The sequence below is a fragment of the Sturnira hondurensis genome, unplaced genomic scaffold (assembly GCF_014824575.4).
Source record: "Sturnira hondurensis isolate 20B ecotype Veracruz unplaced genomic scaffold, ASM1482457v3 Scaffold0022566, whole genome shotgun sequence".
In the NCBI taxonomy this organism is placed as follows: Eukaryota; Metazoa; Chordata; class Mammalia; order Chiroptera; family Phyllostomidae; genus Sturnira; species Sturnira hondurensis.
The window spans coordinates 2,148,149-2,165,885 of record NW_028095197.1 but is presented as its reverse complement, the minus strand read 5'-3'; the positions used below and the strand labels follow the sequence as shown (position 1 = coordinate 2,165,885).

The window sequence follows — 17,737 nt, the reverse complement described above, 5'->3', positions numbered from 1 at the left end:
GTGAACGAGACACCTTTAGTTCTCGCGAGAGGCTTTCCCCCTCCCCCCAACTAGTGAATGCGCGAACAGGAGAGGAGGAGGGCGCTCCAGGCGAAAGTGCTGCGGACGCCATTATCTTCTGTTTCTCGGCTGCACCAACCTCGACGTCTTGCTTACGTTCCGCTTGTTTACGGCCTGTAGGTAATTGGGGTTATTGGGACTTTGGTATTACGGACGCAGGGAAGAGATTGGCCTCCCTAAAGGCTTCGTTGACTTTTTCTAAGTCTGTTTTTTCTCCGGCCTTCAGCGGCCTCGCAGCCTAAAGGGAGGCGCCGGCGGGAGGCGGGGTGTCGCCTCCTCCGGCACCTTGATTGAAGCGGCTTTAGACCAATTGCTGAGCCCTGGCGCCACGGCTTTAGCCCCTGCAGCCAATCGGGTACGACGGCGGGGTAGCAGAGCGCGGGAGGCGGGGGAGAGCGGCGGGGCCGTGGGCTCGTTCCGTATCTGTGACCGGTTGAGGTGGCGCGGCGGTATAGGGACGGCGGCCTCGCGCGGTGAGGAGCGGGGCTAGGCAAACGGCGCGAGAGTGAGAGTCGGAGACGAATTTTGTCACTTGAGGGAGGCGTTTGAGGGCTGCTTGGTTGGCTGATTCTCAGCGAGGGAACGTTGCCCGGTTCCCCTCCCCCCACCTCCGCCATTTCCCTGAGCGTAATCCGCAGTCCTCGTTGTGGTACTAGAGGCTCTGGGACATTGCGAGGCATGTGCCTGTTGGATGAACTGTAGTTTTCAGTCTTGGAGACTAGGTTTTTGGGGGGAGAGGTGGTGGGAGGCCTGCGAGCCGGACCCCAGGGCGGTAGAGGACGCCGTCTATTGTGTGGGTCCCGCCTCACTTTCGCTGACCCGGCCGGGGCTTGGAGCTGGAGAGGTCGAACGGTCGGGGCCCTCTCCGTTGCTTTGTCTCCCTCGCAGAGGGGGGAGGGTGCGGGGGGATGAGATCTCGAGACCGCGTGGTGGGTGGGGGAGGGGGTCGGCTCCCGGGCTCCCGGCTCCGCCTAGTAGCACGTAGTCGCCATTACACGGGCCGCCATTTCCTGTCGGATCCAGGAGTGTAGCGGCGCTTCTGCTCTCGCCGGTGACTTTTTCAACTCGAGTTGCTCGGCTCTGGCGGATTCTGGTGTCGCGCGTGGGGGAGGGGAATGCATGTTGCCTCGGCTGGTCGCGCGCGTACTTAGCGAATTTTGCGTTCTGGGGAATGGTGATAGGACCGCGGCAACGTTTTGTTCTTACAAACAGACCCTCCTGTTTGTCTGTAGATTCCTTTATCCAGGTATTCTGCCACATCTCAGTATTTGAGCGATGGGCTTGAAGGAGAGTGTTTCAGTTAGTCGTTGGAAAAGTGATTTACGACAAACTTCAAGGAAGAATGGAAGATACAAATGTTGCCCCCCCCCTTTATTTTTTGAAGCGCTAGGCTCTCTGGCTATTGCTTCCACTTTTTTTTTTTTTTAAACCAGGGGCTACATGCCGTCACTTTCTGCCAGTACTGAGAGGGACTCTTCGCAGTCCTATGACCATTTTGGTTGTAAAGGTTAGGTTATGCCTTTTTTTAACCTAGTGTAAAATATCTTGTTAGTTTCAAGGGTTCCATTAATTCTTGAATAATCGAATACTACTGGCAGTTTGGGTTCGCTCTTAAATGAGGTTCTGAGATTTACTCCTTTAGCAGATTGATTTGACTGTTGAACATGGCTTGAATTTGAATTTGCCTTTATATTTGGAAACTTTCGAGGTTTTAGAAAACAACATTTCAAGTCCCAATAGAAAGACACCCCCAAACAATTTAAATTTTAATGTAAAAATAGTTCGTGTTTTTGTATAAGTTAAAACTTGGGGGCAGGGAATTGAGGTTCATGGGTGGTTGTACCTTTGGTCTTTTATTTATCGTATAAAATAACTAGCTTCTGTGGTGGGACTAGATGGCTTGTGTTCTTTACCCAAAAAATTGATAGGGTTGTTTTGGGTTTTTAAGGCAATCATTTGAGGTTTTTAAGACCCTAAAATAAAGAAACAAGTTTTAGAACTAGCTCTTTAGTTTGTTGTGTTCAAATCAGTGTTTGTTAGTATCCAGTAATTAGCACCCCAAAGGCAAAACTGATTTATGTTGGTTTTTTAGGCTACTGCAGCTCTAGGGTGTCAGTTGGTCCCGCCCAGAACACTTCAGTTCTTCTCTGCAAGGATATATATAATTGGTACGTTCTAGAAGCAGAGTTGTTTCTTTGCTTTTTTTAATCTTTAGCAATATGCTCAGCTTATTTTCCAGTAAGTCGGATGTATTAGCCTTTTTGTTTGTTTGTTTGTTTTTAAACAGATTGGTGTTCAATATAATCCAAGAAAATGGAAACTGAACAGCCAGAGGAAACCTTCCCCAACACTGAAACCAATGGTGAATTTGGTAAGAGGACATTTCTGTTTTGTTGTTAATGACTGTTCATGTGGTTGGAAATTGCTGTGAGTTAATTCTCGGCTTGTATTTATGAACTTAAAAGTAACCCTTGCATAGGTAGGTAACTAATAAGACAAAACCAATACAAAAAGCTTTTTCTTGCATTTTGAAGTTTCTGATTATTTGAGGTATTTTATCACTATCTCATGTTTAGAAAATGTTATGAAAGAGGGAGCATGCTTTGATTCATATTTAAACGTCCAAGACTATGAATGCCTTTAGGGCTTTTTTAAAACTAACTTGGCAATTAGCAACAAATCTCTTCAAACAGAATATAGTTGCTTTCTCTAATTTAACCTGTTAATTACATTAAAATTTAAATACAATTAAAGATACCCTTTTTTAAAGGTGCTGGTGCTTTCTTTGAAATTTGAACTGTTAATTTCTAGGTAAACGCCCTGCAGAAGACATGGAAGAGGAACAAGCTTTTAAAAGGTCCAGAAACACTGATGAGATGGTTGAATTGCGCATTCTGCTTCAGAGCAAGGTATTAATTTTACCCTTGAAAATTTGGAAGTGGCTCTTATTCAAGTAGAAATTAAGATAACTTCTGGTTAGGCCCCCTGGTAAGCCTTCAAAGGCTTAAAGATTGAAAAATTTAAAAGATGTGTGAGACTTGGAGGCTTGGGGGGTGGTTTGGTTTGGTTTTTATATTTTGGCTAACAATTAAAATGAAATACGAGGAGAAGGGTGTAGGTGATTCTTACAGCATAAATGGATTTTGATTACAATGTAAATTTACTAGAAAATGTCCATTTACTTAGTAATACCAGGTCACAATGTGGAAGTAACTTATTAAGTTACTTGTTGTATAGATGGGTACTGTACAAATAATAAGTGTTTAAGTTTTATATTCAGTGTATTCTTATGTTCTGAATATTCCAAAGCTCTGTCTTTGGTTATTAGAACCAAAAAAGCACATTAGATACTTGGTTTTTACTTTTTAACTTGATTCTGATATCCCCAAATAAATTACCAGCTCTATAACAGAAAAAGGATGGGAGGTTGGTTTTTGGTTAAAGTTTGAGAGCACAATAAAGGAGTGGAGAAAATTAACTCATTTTTATCTTCTCCAGAATGCGGGGGCAGTGATTGGAAAAGGAGGCAAGAATATTAAGGCTCTGCGTACAGACGTAAGTATTAAAGAGTTTAAACTACATGAGCATCTTCAGTTTGTAGAAATTTAAGGACTTGCATCATAGAAATCATTTAATAGTCTAGCTACCAGCCATTTGTAATCATTGATTGCATAGATAATTTCAAGGTTGCCATTCCTGGTTTAACAGTTTGTGTTGGGTGGGGGGAATCTATATTAAACCTCTTCACTTTCCTAATAACTTTCCACCAAATTATTCACTTCAAGCAAGATAACATCTTAATTAGAAATAACAATAACGACAGTGTAAAAACCCTTAATTGCACCATTTCCCGCGTGTGAATCAATTATAGTGTTACTGAAAACCATTGCAGGTGGCTGATTAAACTCAAATTTTTATTTCCTTTTTTTAATCGTCCATCTGTTCTTTAACAGCTTGCACATGGAACACAAACAAATTAATGTTAAGCTTGCATGATTTAAATATGGGTGAAGAAGAGAATAGGCACTTAATCTTTAAGATTGGGAAGCCTTTTGTCAATGCCAGTGATTTGTTTGAGTCTTCGTATTTTATAGTGGGTTGACTCTTGTGATTAGACACACTAAATGTTGGTATCACCAGAAGTGCACATATTTATAGGGCTTGGCTACACCTAAATTCCTTTTAAATTTTTTCTCATAGTGAACACGCTCTTAATGTTTTTCTTGCTGAAATTGAGGCAAATAATAACCTTGTGTTAAATACTTATTTGGTAGTATTTCATTTCTCTCTTGGTCGCAGATCTTTGTGTGTTCCTCTTGATTACTGTAAACTGAACCTGGAAATTTGTTTAAAATTTTGCAAACTTGCCTATTAGGATCTAGGGATATGTTTTAAACCTCCAGGAAACCAACTAGTCTTTTTAGGGTTTTTGGTTATGTGGGAATTTTTGTTTTGTCTTTTATAAACCTCTCTCCTCTCAATCCAGATGTTCCATATAGCTATCTGGGTTATTTATTTCCCCGTTTCCTCAAGAGCTTCAGTAAACTGAGTCATGACAGGTTTTGTGTCTACCCTCATGAGCCAGCCTGCTACTGAAACATCGTTTGTTTTTTTTTTTTTTTTTTTGGTTTTGTTTTTTTTTTAAATAGCTAGTACCATCATTTAAGGTCCTTAAATGTTAAGCCACAGTCAGATATAGAGAAGTCCATTATTGTGTTAGTCTTCAGAGCAACTTAAACTTGTTTCATTAATTGAGAGTATGAGTATAGTTTGTATTAAATTAAAATTTATTGCTTTTCCCCCTTTTCCCTCTCCTTGTTTTTTTGGCCATATATCTCCGTTGCCCATGTACTGGATCGACTTACCCCTGCGTTGCCCACCATGACGTTGGCCCATCCGCCCCTGAACGCCCATGTGAAAACCCTGGTTGGCTATGCCCAAAAATGTGCTCGTTGCCAAACGGGTACCATACTTGACAACTTCTGATTGAATGCCCATGCCCAATGCCAACATCCACGAACGCCAATGACCAATGCAGTACAATGCCAGTGTTTCAGTCCCAGACAGCAGTGGCCCCGAGCGGTATGTCCCAACAGTTTATGCCTCACTGCCTGATTAGAAAGAGAGAAATGTATTTTATTACCTGCCTTTTATATAATTAAATAGTATCCCCTTTAGACGGTGTATTGTTTTTCAAGTTTCTGTCTTATTTTCCCCATTAAGTCTTTTTGTCACTGAACTTTTACCGTGAGTTGCCCACCCAAACGATCCACTAATTTTATTTCGATGGAAGGAGCACAGCTTCAAGTGTTGCATATATGCTGCATTGTAAATCAAATTGTTACCAAAATAGTCTCTCGCTCTGTCTTTGTGGCCCACCTTGCTTCCCAACATTGCCTGTTCATAATTTTTTCTGATGAAATGCTAACTCTGGTTCACTTTCCTTCACTTCTCATTTGTATTGTCTTTGTTTTGTCTTGCATTTGTATTTGTTTTCTTGCAGAGCCCATTAGTGATCTAATTTCTAACTGGTATCCATAACCTTACTCCAAATACAATGTTCACCACTTGCATATTCCCCCACTTTGCCTAAGAGAAGGTGTGCCAGTTTTACCCATATAACGGCAAGGGTATCCTTGATTAACTTAGTGGTGGCGGGGAACATAAATATTCAACTCTGCTTCAGTTCTGGTCAATTTATTGCCCACTTAATCTGAGCCCTTCCAAGAGCCCATTCTCTCTGTCTCTCTGCAAGTCTCCTAATACTGTTACCATGTCTGTATTGGGCATAAAACAAAAATGCATGTGTTAAATCTATACATAGGCTACTTTAAATGGGGAGTATTAAAAAATTGTGTGTTACTTCTCTGTAAAAAGTTTGTATGACTAGTGATAAACACAAAACTCATTTTTCTTTTCCATCTTTTTTGTACTATCTGGTATTTGTGATGTTTGACAGCATATTGAGTATCAGTGCTGATATTGAAACAATTGGAGAAATTCTGAAGAAAATCATCCCTACCTTGGAAGAGGTAGGCTCTTTTTTTTTTAATTTTTTATATATTTGCCAATTGATGGGGAGGGTGCTTAAAGTATGTTTTATTGGGGCATAATGGGGGTGGTGAAGAGACAGTGGGTAAAATAGTTTGTAGCAGCAGCATTTTACGACCTGCTCCATAGAACGCGGGGTTACTGTGATCACAATTTGTTTTAAAATGCAATCTGGCCTCTGGAGTAAATAGGAACTATTTGTGATTGTGTACTTTTATGGGTTTAGCATAGATTTTATGGGTTTTAGTTTTATAGAGGTTTTTGGTTTTGTTTTAATTGGTTGTAGGAATATGTGGGAAAAGATTGCATTTGAAAAGTTTGAGGATATTTTAATTGTGTAATTATTAAGAATGTAAGAGAAAAGCATTGTATGTTTTTAGTGTAGATTAGTAGTTTCTTGTTATTTAATGATGTAGATGTGAAATGTGTTGTAGTAGCTTTACCAATATATGCGACAATAGCCTGATCACACTAGACACTTAACCTATTACTCTTATTTTTCTACTTTCAGGGCCTGCAGTTGCCATCACCCACTGCAACCAGCCAGCTCCCGCTCGAATCTGATGCTGTGGAATGCTTAAATGTATGTCATAGTGCCATTGAACCCCACTGAAGTATGGAGCCTGGCCCATAGGATCAATTTTATTTTAAACATGGTGTGCTTTTCCCGTCTCTATAGAAAAAGGCTTGAAAACATGATAAATGAATGGTCTTACAACTCACTGTTGACCCTGCTCCATGCTGCAGTGGGAATTAACTACATTTGCAAAGTGCTTTGCAGTCATTTATATTATGGTGTTATTTGAATGTTAATAATAATATTGTGGTAACAGCGACATGCTAAATGGCTGCAGTGTGGGTATGGTGTTGCAGGACCTGAAAATAAAATAGTTTTTTAAGGTGGTGCAGAATGTCCTTTTTGGGCCTGGCTATTGAGGATAATAAGCACATAACTGGTAAAGTTATTGAAATAAAAATTCAGGTTGCTCACTGCAACAGTATGTTTCGCTTATAGCAGATAAGTGTGCAATATTTGGGGGATCTTTAATTTGGAACTAAAATTTTACAACTCTCCCTCTGCAGTACCAACACTATAAAGGAAGCGACTTTGACTGCGAATTGAGACTGTTGATTCATCAGAGTCTGGCAGGAGGAATTATTGGGGTCAAAGGTGCTAAAATCAAAGAACTTAGAGAGGTAAAGGCACCATTTTATTTTCTGCTGTTAACATTACTAGAAAATAGTTTTTCACATAGACTTGGTTCAGTGGGCTTCTCTCACCCTTCTGAGTTCCTCGTCACTTCTTAGTTTGCTATCAAAACACCACAAGGCCTGGCTCACGTTATTTTGCCAAAAATTTTTATGCTGATGAAAAGTCCTGGAGTTCTAACAGGATTGGGGGTGGGCAGGTTTACTTAAGGTAATTGTGTTTCTGAACCTTCCCAGCTTTCCTAGCTTTGTTAGTGCACTTCTTTCCTTTTGATTATTAATGCTTTTTTTTTTTTTTAACTGCAGAACACTCAGACAACTATCAAGCTTTTCCAGGAATGCTGTCCTCATTCCACTGACAGAGTTGTGCTTATTGGAGGAAAACCTGATAGGGTTGTAGAGTGCATAAAGATCATCCTTGATCTCATATCAGAGGTACCTTTGGAATATTACATTCCACTTCATGAAACACATAGATGTCGAAAGTACTTTCAGCAATTTTTCCCTAGCAATTCTTTATCACCTGTCTTATCACTCTAATTTAGAAATAATTGGGAAAGTATAAGAATGATCCTTTGATTGCTAATGAGGTTTTTATAGCCTTTAGTCCTTCAAAGGAAGTTTCTATAGTACTACATTGCACAGGTTCCCAAATTATAGCCTCAGTATGAGTTATAGGCTCACCAAAGATGGTTATCCTTAATCCCTCAGAATGGTTACTACTTTATACACTCCACTGTAAAGTGTAAAAGGTGTTTGTAAAATGCCTAAGATGAGGATAAAAATAGTACGCTGCTAATTTTCCCCCTCACAAGCAGTTATGCTCACTTTTTGTTTGGACCCACATGTTGCTCCCCTGTCCTTTCCTTCCTGCTGTATCTTTGCCTATTTTCTCGTTCTGTCTGAGGTGCTTGTTAGGAGGAGGGAACTTTCGATATTTGTTTTAAAAAAAAGTGGTTGATGATGAAACAAGGCTGTTTTTCTTTGGTCTGTAATGCAGCTTATTGTGTTTTTGTTTCAGTCTCCCATCAAAGGACGTGCACAGCCTTACGATCCCAACTTTTACGATGAAACCTATGATTATGGTGGCTTTACAATGATGTTCGATGACCGCCGTGGACGTCCTGTGGGATTTCCCATGCGGGGAAGAGGTGGTTTTGACAGAATGCCTCCTGGTCGGGGTGGGCGTCCGATGCCTCCATCTAGAAGAGATTACGATGATATGAGCCCTCGGCGAGGACCTCCTCCACCCCCTCCTGGTAGAGGTGGCCGGGGTGGTAGCAGGGCGCGGAATCTTCCTCTTCCTCCACCACCACCACCTAGAGGAGGGTAAGTTTTTTTCATCTACATATTAATATACAGGAGGCTGCACTTTAGCGAGGTTGGTAGGGTAGATTTTTATTTGATGGGTGTGGCATTACAACCAATACTATTTTTGCAGAGATCTAATGGCCTATGACAGAAGAGGAAGGCCTGGAGACCGTTATGATGGCATGGTAAGAATTTTCATTTATTATCAATGTATAGTTGAGGGCATAAGGGATCGTAAAATGAGGTGTAGTTAACATTTTGTTCCCAGAAACTTAATTGACAAGCTTGTCTTAAAAATGTACTACTTATATAGATTACATCATTTTGGTTGTTTGCTAGACTAATTATTATTAAGACTTAATTATTAAGACACTGTTATTCCTCAAAATGTGTTGTAATTGTTGCCGGTTTATATATTTTAGTAAATTGGGCATATAAAAACAGTTCTATGACAAAAATATAGTGCCAGGTTCATGTTAATAGTTCGTCTCTTAACAGGTTGGCTTCAGTGCTGATGAGACTTGGGACTCTGCAATAGATACGTGGAGCCCTTCAGAGTGGCAGATGGCTTATGAACCACAGGTTGAGTATCATGGTTGTTTGTATTCATATCAGTAATAATTAAGATTTTTGTGTATTCACCAGTGTATTCTTTTCCCCATGTTAATATTTTTGTTTCTTTAAATGCTGTATATCTGAGTGTTTTTTTGCCCTAAGGATTGTATTCTGAATGTGTACTTAACTAGGGAAGATACGGGAGGACTTTGGTTTCCTAAACTGAGGGGTTTTAGGCATATTAAAGTATCTGAAGAATAGTCTTAAAGTAATTTTTTTTTTCCTTTCCATTTTTAGGGTGGCTCTGGATATGGTAAGTTTTCTCCTTTGTGAAATTGAACATCATTTCATGCTTTCTAAATGAACTTAATACTCATTATTTAAATCAGATTATTCCTATGCAGGGGGTCGTGGCTCATATGGTGACCTTGGTGGACCTATTATTACTACACAAGTAACTATTCCCAAAGATGTAAGTATCTTTACTGTATTACACGGAACATTAATGCATCATTTCAAGTTCCCTAACTTTTACAATAAAAGGCTTAGCAAAATTACTCCATTGTAGGATTAAAATTGTGTTTTTAAGGACTTAGTATCATTCTCTGCTTTACGATTTGTCAAGTGATGTCCAGTACTGTCAAAAGGAGTTAGAGTTGTTTGAACCCTTGATTCATTTACTAAGGAAATGCTGGACATGTAAATGTTGTAATCCAAATCTTGACTGGTTAGCATTAAAATTCAGAATAAGTAATATACAAAATTAATACTCATGTAAAGATCATTTAAAATACAGGTTATATGGTTTCTGTTCAAGTATATCATAAACATTTGTTTCTGAAAATTTTTTCAGTTGGCTGGATCTATTATTGGCAAAGGTGGTCAGAGGATTAAACAAATTCGTCATGAGTCAGGAGCTTCGATCAAAATTGATGAGCCTTTAGAAGGGTCCGAAGATCGAATCATTACCATTACAGGAACACAGGACCAGATACAGAATGCACAGTATTTGCTGCAGAACAGGTCAGTTTAAGTTTACCTTTTATGTTAGCTTGCACATACTAAAACTTTAAAAAGCTTTTCTTCTCAATTGGTTTTTCTTTTTAGAAGCCATGGTGTCTCAACCTTTTGGGGACCTAACTTCTAAACATTCTAATAGCTTTGCTTTAATTTTCTTCTGCTTTCTTACTAAAAACGGAGACATTCAATACTAATCTTGCTGGAAGAAGCCTTAACCAAGCAAACTTCTCATTTCTGTGGTGAAAACTGCTGCCAAAACCACTTGTTATAAATTATACAGAGCCTGTAGAAAATGTAGAAGATTCAGTGGATGTTGGTCTAGTTCTGTGTGGAAGACTAGTGATTTTGTTGTTTTTAGATAACTAAATCGACAACAAATCACAGTCTGCCATATGGCACAGGCCATGCCTCTACAGGACAAATGATTGGTGCTGTAAAATGCAGCATTTCACACCTAACTGGCATTTCTTGTCTTTTCTACCAACTATTAACTTTGATTTCATTTTCTTAATTCTTCTCTACTAATGTCTGGTTCACTATTAATCTTTTAATTTTTTTTAGTTTTACATTGCTCTAATTTGTAACTGCTAATGTTTTAATTCTTATTTCTAATTATACTGGACATGCTTATTTTAATTTAGCATTGAAAATTGTCTTAATGTTGATTAAGATGTTACAAACAAAAATTCTAATTCGTACTTTTTTTTCTTTTCTTTTATAGTGTGAAGCAGTATGCAGATGTTGAAGGATTCTAATGCAAGATATTTTTTCTTTTTTATAGTGTGAAGCAGTATTCTGGAAAGTTTTTCTAAGACTAGTGAAGAACTGAAGGAGTCCTGCATCTTTTTTTTTTAATCTGCTTCTGTTTAAAAAGCCAACATTCCTCTGCTTCATAGGTGTTCTGCATTTGAGGTGTAGTGAAATCTTTGCTGTTCACCAGATGTAATGTTTTAGTTCCTTACAAACAGGGTGGGGGGAGGGTGTGCAAAAACTAACATTGAAATTTTGAAACAGCAGCAGAGTGAGTGAATTTTAATTTTTGTTCATTGTTGGTGGTTAAAAAGGATAATTCCCCCTATGTAATTATTGTGAACACTTTGCTTTGTGGTCACTGTAACATTTGGGGGGGGGTGGGACAGGGAGGAAAAGTAACAGTAGTCCATATTTCCCTGTCATCTATTCAGAGCAGTGTGCAGAATGTGTAACGCTCTTTTGTAAGAAACGTTTTATGATTTTTAAAATAAATTTAGTGAACCTATTTTTTTTTTGGTTGTCTTTTTTTTTTTTTTTTTTTGGATGGTCATTTTTCAAATGGCTGAATTCCCCAACCTGTTCTCAACCTGAACACTAAGTTTGATTTTCGGCTCCTCTGCTGGGCTTAAACTTAGGTAAAAATATCTTGGCAAATTCAGTTCTGGTGATTTCTGGATGGTTTGAAACTCCATTTATTGCTTGGGAAGAAACTCCATCATATACATTCATGCTTATAATAAGCTGGGGATTTTGTTTATTTGTTTCTCGCAAATGCTTGCCCCTACTTTGCAACAGTTTTCTGTGTTAGTAATTGTGAAGAACCAAGGTGGGGAGCAGAGCTAAAAAATAATGGTATAACTATATACCAGAAGCCTGATGGCAGCAAGTTTTATTAATCGGAATAATAATTGGTCATAGAAGTGACTGATGCTAAATAAATCCTGGTTATTTTTTATTAGGTAGTTTCTCACCTATAGACTTCGACTGTCAGCCTGCCTAGTGTCTATTAGTTAAACTTTGTAAAATATATATTCTTGTTTTTCCAATTGTATGCAAACTGAAAGAAAAAGATGTACCTTTTTTGTTGTTGTATGTTGGGTTATGTAGGAAATGTTTGTGAACAATTCAAAAAAAATTGAAAAAAGTTCCTGTGGATGTTTTGTGTAGTATCTTGGCATTTGTATTAATAGTTAAGTTCTCTTCCAAATAAAACTCCCATAATGCTAGATTTGATTGATGTGTGCCCAATTTGAACAAGGATTGACTGACACCTGTAAAATTTGTTAAAACGTTCCTCTTGTAAGGAAATACAGTAATCTTAAATTATATATTTTTCGTGTCAAGTGTTTTTCTAGCATTTATAAATGAAATCTGGCAGGGGTGGTAAATAGCGTAAGAAGTTCTCACATTACCTATGAAAAGTCTAGGTTTTTGTTTGTTTTTTTAGGGTTTTTTTGTGTAGAATAACTAGTTTGTTTGAATAACTAGTTTGTAGAATAACTAGATTAAAGTAAAAAATCCTAAAATACTGCCTGTTGACCTCCAATTGTCCAGGAGGCATGAGACCTCATTTACATAGAAAAGGATTTGTGGGTATAGGTCTGTTTTTTTAAGCGTAAGAAGACTTGTGTATAATAGAAGAATGTGAAGTGGTCCGTTTTTCTTGAGTACACAAATGATACAGGTAAATATGCTTTTTAAGGTGATCAGTATTTCAGTTCACACTCCCCTCTTGGAGGAGAGGAGTTAAGTGTTCTCTCGATAGTGAAATACATGATGTTGGGTGGCATAACTTAAAAAAAAATAGTGAACACCACCTGTGATGAGGTTTCCCCAAAGGTAAAGTTAGGCTGAGTTGCCACACTGGTGTTACTTAGCTTCTTTCTTCCTTGAGTATTTTAAGTATAGGTAAGCTGGGACTGCTTGGGGTAGTACAGCCTGCTCAAGTTGAAACGAGCCCTCCCCAGAGAAAAATCAGCAATAATGATATTTAGTCAAATTGTAAGCATTCCTGGAGAGAATGCTGGTTTTCAAAGTTTACATTGGCCATTGAAAAAATAAGTAAATCAATGGGCTATTAAGTGAAGATTTTGATTTTGCATTTTACAAACTAGACTTTGAACACATGGACCTACTAAAGAATTGGGGAATGGCATTGATGAGTTGGGTGTACAGCTGGAAGGCAGAGGTCTTTTGCATTGCCCCTAGGTAAATGCTATTTGAACATGAGTTGGAAATTGAGAAAGTTCTGGCATCAGGTTTAGAGTTCACATTTAGTGCCATATTGAACCAATTCTGCGAGGAGTAGTACGTACACTGAGGCTTTTAAGTTTTTATATATTAAAGATTTTATTTTTACAGGTGGGAAGGGAGAAAAATGGGGTGCTTGTCAGCATCCCTACCTGGGACATCCACTCAGTCCAGACATGTGCCCTGACCGGGTTTGATTCCCAGGAACATTTTGCTTGCAGAATGACAACCAACTGAGCCACACGGGTCAGGGCAGCGGCTTTAAAATTAAACGTGAATATGTAAGTTTCCAAAACTGATTTTAGTTTAATTTTTTGAGAAGTTACTACCTAAGTGCCAACAGACTTTGGAAATTGGGTTACACCAAGGTTTGAATTTTAACAGGAATGAAGAACTTCACTGCTTATCCGAATTTTAAGTTGGCCTGCATAGTAAGACTAAAATGGGAAATACTTAACATTGTACTGAATGAGTAGTTAAAGCCTAAATCTTCGATTGCCAAGATACTGCTGGTATACATAGACACTGAGTCTACAAAAGTGAACTGTTACCAAACTAGAGTAATTTTTGTTGAAAGTCATTTTAGTGGTTTGTCTTACAATGTCTTAACATTAGTACCCAAACAGAACTACTGTTCCATCGTGAATTGCTTAAGATTGCTGCTGAAGCCCTGGTGGGTGTGGCCCAGTGGATTGAACACTGTCCTGTGAAGGGAAAGGTTGCTAGCTAGTTAGGTTCCTAGTCAGCACAGGCCCAGGTTGCACCCCAGGTCCCCAGTTGGGGTGTGAGAGTCATCTTGTCCATGTATATCTTGCACATCAACATTTCTTTAACTCTTCCCATCTGTAAAAAATACTTTTTAAAAGATCACTGCTAAAGAGGCCTGTATTTTAAAATTTATTATATCAATGAAAAAAAGTTTATTAAACATTTTGGTCTGTGGAACTGTCCCAATGTCTTTGTGGTGACCCTGAACTTTTACAGAGCAGTATTAGTGTTTCTCAAGCACTAATACTGTTCTAGGGCCATGTTCAAAATCAACAGTATTGGTTAAATATATACTGGAAAGTTTCTGGCCCATACCTCAGTTCTAATAAATCAATATACAGAGGCATCCAAAATCTGCACTTTTAACAAATTCCTGGAGTTAACAGTTTTAAGTTGTTAAAGGGTCTATCATCTCTACCTTTCGGAGATCTTCAAGGTCTGCTCTGTGCAAAGGATTTATTTAGGTTTTTCTGATAATGGGAGGAAAGCGCTTTTGTCAGGGATTATGTAATAATGTAAGAACAAGTATTTAATCTTTTCATTAACTCATGTATTTAGTTTCCTAAAGTATACAGAGACAGTTGTAGGGCTTAAGGGTGCAGTGGTAAGCAAAATTATTTGGTAAAGATAATCCAATAATCACAATAAATAAAAAATGATAATACTGTGAGATATGTATATATACACATATATACATTCACAGTCATGTTAGTGTTGCCTGGAACAACTTTGTGAAGAGTTGGAAAATCCCAGAAAATCCCAAAATCAGTATGTTGATCCAAAACTCTTCCCTCTGCTCCTTAGCAGATGAAAAAGTTTGTGTACACAGATATTGTTCGCCCAACGTGCAGGCCTTGGCACTTCCAATCAGGAAAGGAATCTGACCTGAGGAAGAGGAAGGAAGGGAATACCTGAAACATTAAAAGTCAGGGCAGATAAAATACATTTGTCCGTATTTTAAATGGGGGAGCTAGTTTACTGAGGAGAGTTGAATATAAAATGCAAACGTTTCATGGGTTTGGGTTCCCTTGTTTGCCAACTGAAGAGGCATAACCAACTGATTTAAGGTAAACTGATTCACCAGCTAACCTATGACCTGAAACCTTTCTAGCCTCCACCTCGTTTTTTTGGTCTAGAACCCGTAAGGATTTCTGTCCTCTTAACAGCCCCCCACTTCTCCCTGCTTCCCCGAAGTCAGACCTGTAACCCCCAGACATATAATTTTGAGGGAAATAAAAGACATAGTCACCAAAACCTCACACCTTTCAAAATCCTGTTGAATATTTTCCTTTTGGTCATTCTCTCCCCTTTCATCCTGAAATGTACCCTTAAGGCACAGGCTTCGTGGAAAGGAAGGGCCAGTTCACCTAGAATAAAAAGTCTAGGGTAGGGAGGGGAAAGCATATTTGACAGCTGCTTTTCAGAGTCATTTTGGTAGTAAGGAGAGGTGTGACAAGAATGTTGGCATACAGAGTGCCAGCTTTGCCTCTCTGAAACCTCCCTCGGGTTCAGTCTGGTGCAGGGCGAGAGATCATAGCAGCAACTCCAGATAGGTATAAGTAGGAAGCCAAAGGCAGAGAAGCAAGGCTCAAGCCTCATTTCTATTTGGAGCCCTGCAAAGTCTCTGATCACATGGGCTGGTGATGCACAGGAGAAATTGAGGCATATCATGCTTTGGCACAGCAACTGAAATTACACCTACACCACAGAATTTCCTTTTGATTCCCATATGGCATAAGAGGTAATGCTCACAGACTTGCCATGGGGTCACCATGGTGATGGGGTGGTTACCTCATAACAGGAGCTATAAGGCAGACAGCCCACCCAGGGGCTAGAGATACAACAGAAAAAAGGGCTATAAATACCAGTGAAAGCTGAAGTTAGATCAAGTTAGTCAAGGAAAACGAACTGGGCTCAGTGCTGAGGAACCAGACCATAAGTTTTACTAGTTTTAGTCCTCAGTGGTACTATGGGAAGAGCAGGAGCCAGAACTCAGATACCAGACAGACTACACCTCAACTAGAGGTCAAAGGCAGGTTGCTGACAAAGGTTCTTTCCTCCTATTATCAGAACCCCTAAACCCTTTGTACCCAGCCTTCCTTTCCATCCTGAGAACTTTTTCGTGACTTTCCAAAAATTTATATTTGCTTAAATTAGTCAGTTGCTATTATATGCAGCCCTTCAATCAGAGGCTTATCTTGAAGAGGAAGCATTGCTAATTTCAGGGAGGACAGTAACAAAGTATGGGTGACAGCTGCTGGATCCATCTCAGCTGCCACTGCTGTCAGCCAATGTCACTTGGGACTTCAGAGTTATGCCATGTGGGACATAAATCAGTCATTTTTCAGGGGAGTGCCAGGCTCTGTCTCAAAGCTACCACCGAACATGCAAGGCAAACAGCAACATGCCCAAGTTTCTGGCTTTCCTTCATGTTCAGACTTCAAAAAATGCCACACCTCACAGGCGGGAGGTTTGACTTACTGACTAGCCACCAAAAGGGCTGGATGATGCAACAGAAATAATGGAGTTGTCGACTCCTGGGGAAAATTGCCACAAATGGGAAATAAGAGAAAGGGGAGAGCAGCGCGCAGCCCGGCCATCGGTCCCCTTAGTCCATTCTGCTTGCGCTGCCAAGGAAACTGTGGATAGCTGGTGCCACGCAGTCAATTTTATTTGGCAGAAGGCCACCATGCTGTCTTACTCATTGTAGTTAGAGATACAAAGAATTATTAGACTACAAAAACTTGGCATCACTGTTCTTGAAATGAACCATGGGCCATTTGCTTCATTAAGATGATTCACAACAGAAAATCTTGTCAGGGAATTGTTAGCCATTCTAGATAATAACAAGGTAATTCTCCTGCAAAGAGATGGATCAAGCCAGTTCAGTGCTGTCCCCTTGAAACTTGGACTGTCTGAAAGCAGAAAGATGTGCTACGTGGTGAGCTAAGGTCACAGAAGAACTTTGTGACTAGAACTTTGCGACTGTGAATATTGTTCATTATCCTAAACTTGGGAGTTATATGAAATATCCAGATCCAAGTTCATGAAACCTTGACCAGAATGCCTGCTCTGTTAATTACTGCGTCAAGGAGACCAGACACTGAGCAGAGCCTGTTTGCAGTGTGTCCTCAAACTTCCGATCTAAACCAGTGGATATCTCCAACTTTGGTGTGATATTTGCTCTTCCAGTGCATTCTGGTCCAAGAATGGCAGCTCTTCAAGGTCACTGTGGTGGTCATCAGCAATGACCTGCTGGGCTTTGGCCTCAAAAGAGCACCCTTCAATCCTGGAGTACAAAGTACAGGCTGGTAACAACTCCTCGTACAACATACCGTTGAGTTTCAGCATCTACGCCGTGGGCTTGGTCCTGGAGTGGATTAAGAACAGTGGTGTGCAGTGGTCTTGGAGAAGATTAGCTCCATCCAATCTGAAATGATTCATGGTATTGATAAGCCTTAAGGAATCTATGTGTATCCAGTGAACCACAGAATAGAAGCAAGTTGAATATTCCGTTATGCAATGGCAACACCAAGAAAGATGATGCTTTGGGAAAAAAACGACATTTTGGTAAAGCTCTTGAATTCCTTATGATCTCTTTGAAAGGGCATGGGTCTGAGGGAGGCATCTAGACCTTTCTGTAGAATGCAGAGAGGATTGGAGATGTTCAGAAGATGTTTCATGAAGCTGGTAGGCTTCATGAAAGATTCTTTGAGGATACATCAGCTATGAATGCATTCTAATCAATATATACTCTGCC

At 39.5% G+C, this 17,737-nt stretch overlaps 1 protein-coding gene and 1 pseudogene across 9 annotated transcripts; both read left to right on the top strand.

The window, feature by feature from the left end:
* Positions 1–49: 49 nt before the first annotated feature.
* HNRNPK (heterogeneous nuclear ribonucleoprotein K) lies at positions 50–12,287 on the top strand. 9 transcript variants are annotated; one of them, XM_037036114.1, is made up of 17 exons: positions 51–176; positions 2,153–2,228; positions 2,348–2,431; positions 2,872–2,969; positions 3,559–3,615; positions 5,099–5,142; positions 6,020–6,092; positions 6,623–6,694; positions 7,195–7,308; positions 7,627–7,755; positions 8,342–8,649; positions 8,762–8,816; positions 9,130–9,213; positions 9,484–9,499; positions 9,576–9,658; positions 10,040–10,209; positions 10,988–12,287. In XM_037036114.1, the coding sequence occupies exons 3-17, from the start codon at positions 2,374–2,376 to the stop codon at positions 11,016–11,018; spliced, it is 1,392 nt and encodes a 463-aa protein (XP_036892009.1). In that variant the 5' UTR covers positions 51–176; positions 2,153–2,228; positions 2,348–2,373; the 3' UTR covers positions 11,019–12,287. The 9 variants fall into 9 exon arrangements, with proteins under 9 accessions (XP_036892011.1, XP_036892009.1, XP_036892002.1 ...); XM_037036107.1 differs by having other exon boundaries at positions 10,928–12,287; XM_037036108.1 differs by lacking the exon at positions 51–176 and adding an exon at positions 432–533 and having other exon boundaries at positions 10,928–12,287.
* Positions 12,288–16,498: 4,211 nt separating this feature from the next.
* LOC118979834 (phosphoserine aminotransferase-like) lies at positions 16,499–17,687 on the top strand (annotated as a pseudogene).
* Positions 17,688–17,737: the final 50 nt, after the last annotated feature.

What these genes read in the sequence shown, in the direction of transcription:
- HNRNPK (XM_037036111.1), top strand. Translation starts at nt 2,374, where the DNA reads ATGGAAACTGAACAGCCAGAGGAAACCTTCCCCAACACTGAAACCAAT. An exon ending in TCATCCCTACCTTGGAAGAG is followed by an intron (nt 6,093 to 6,622) that starts GTAGGCTCTTTT and finishes TTCTACTTTCAG; the next exon opens with GGCCTGCAGTTGCCATCACC. An exon ending in TCCTTGATCTCATATCAGAG is followed by an intron (nt 7,756 to 8,341) that starts GTACCTTTGGAA and finishes TTTTTGTTTCAG; the next exon opens with TCTCCCATCAAAGGACGTGC.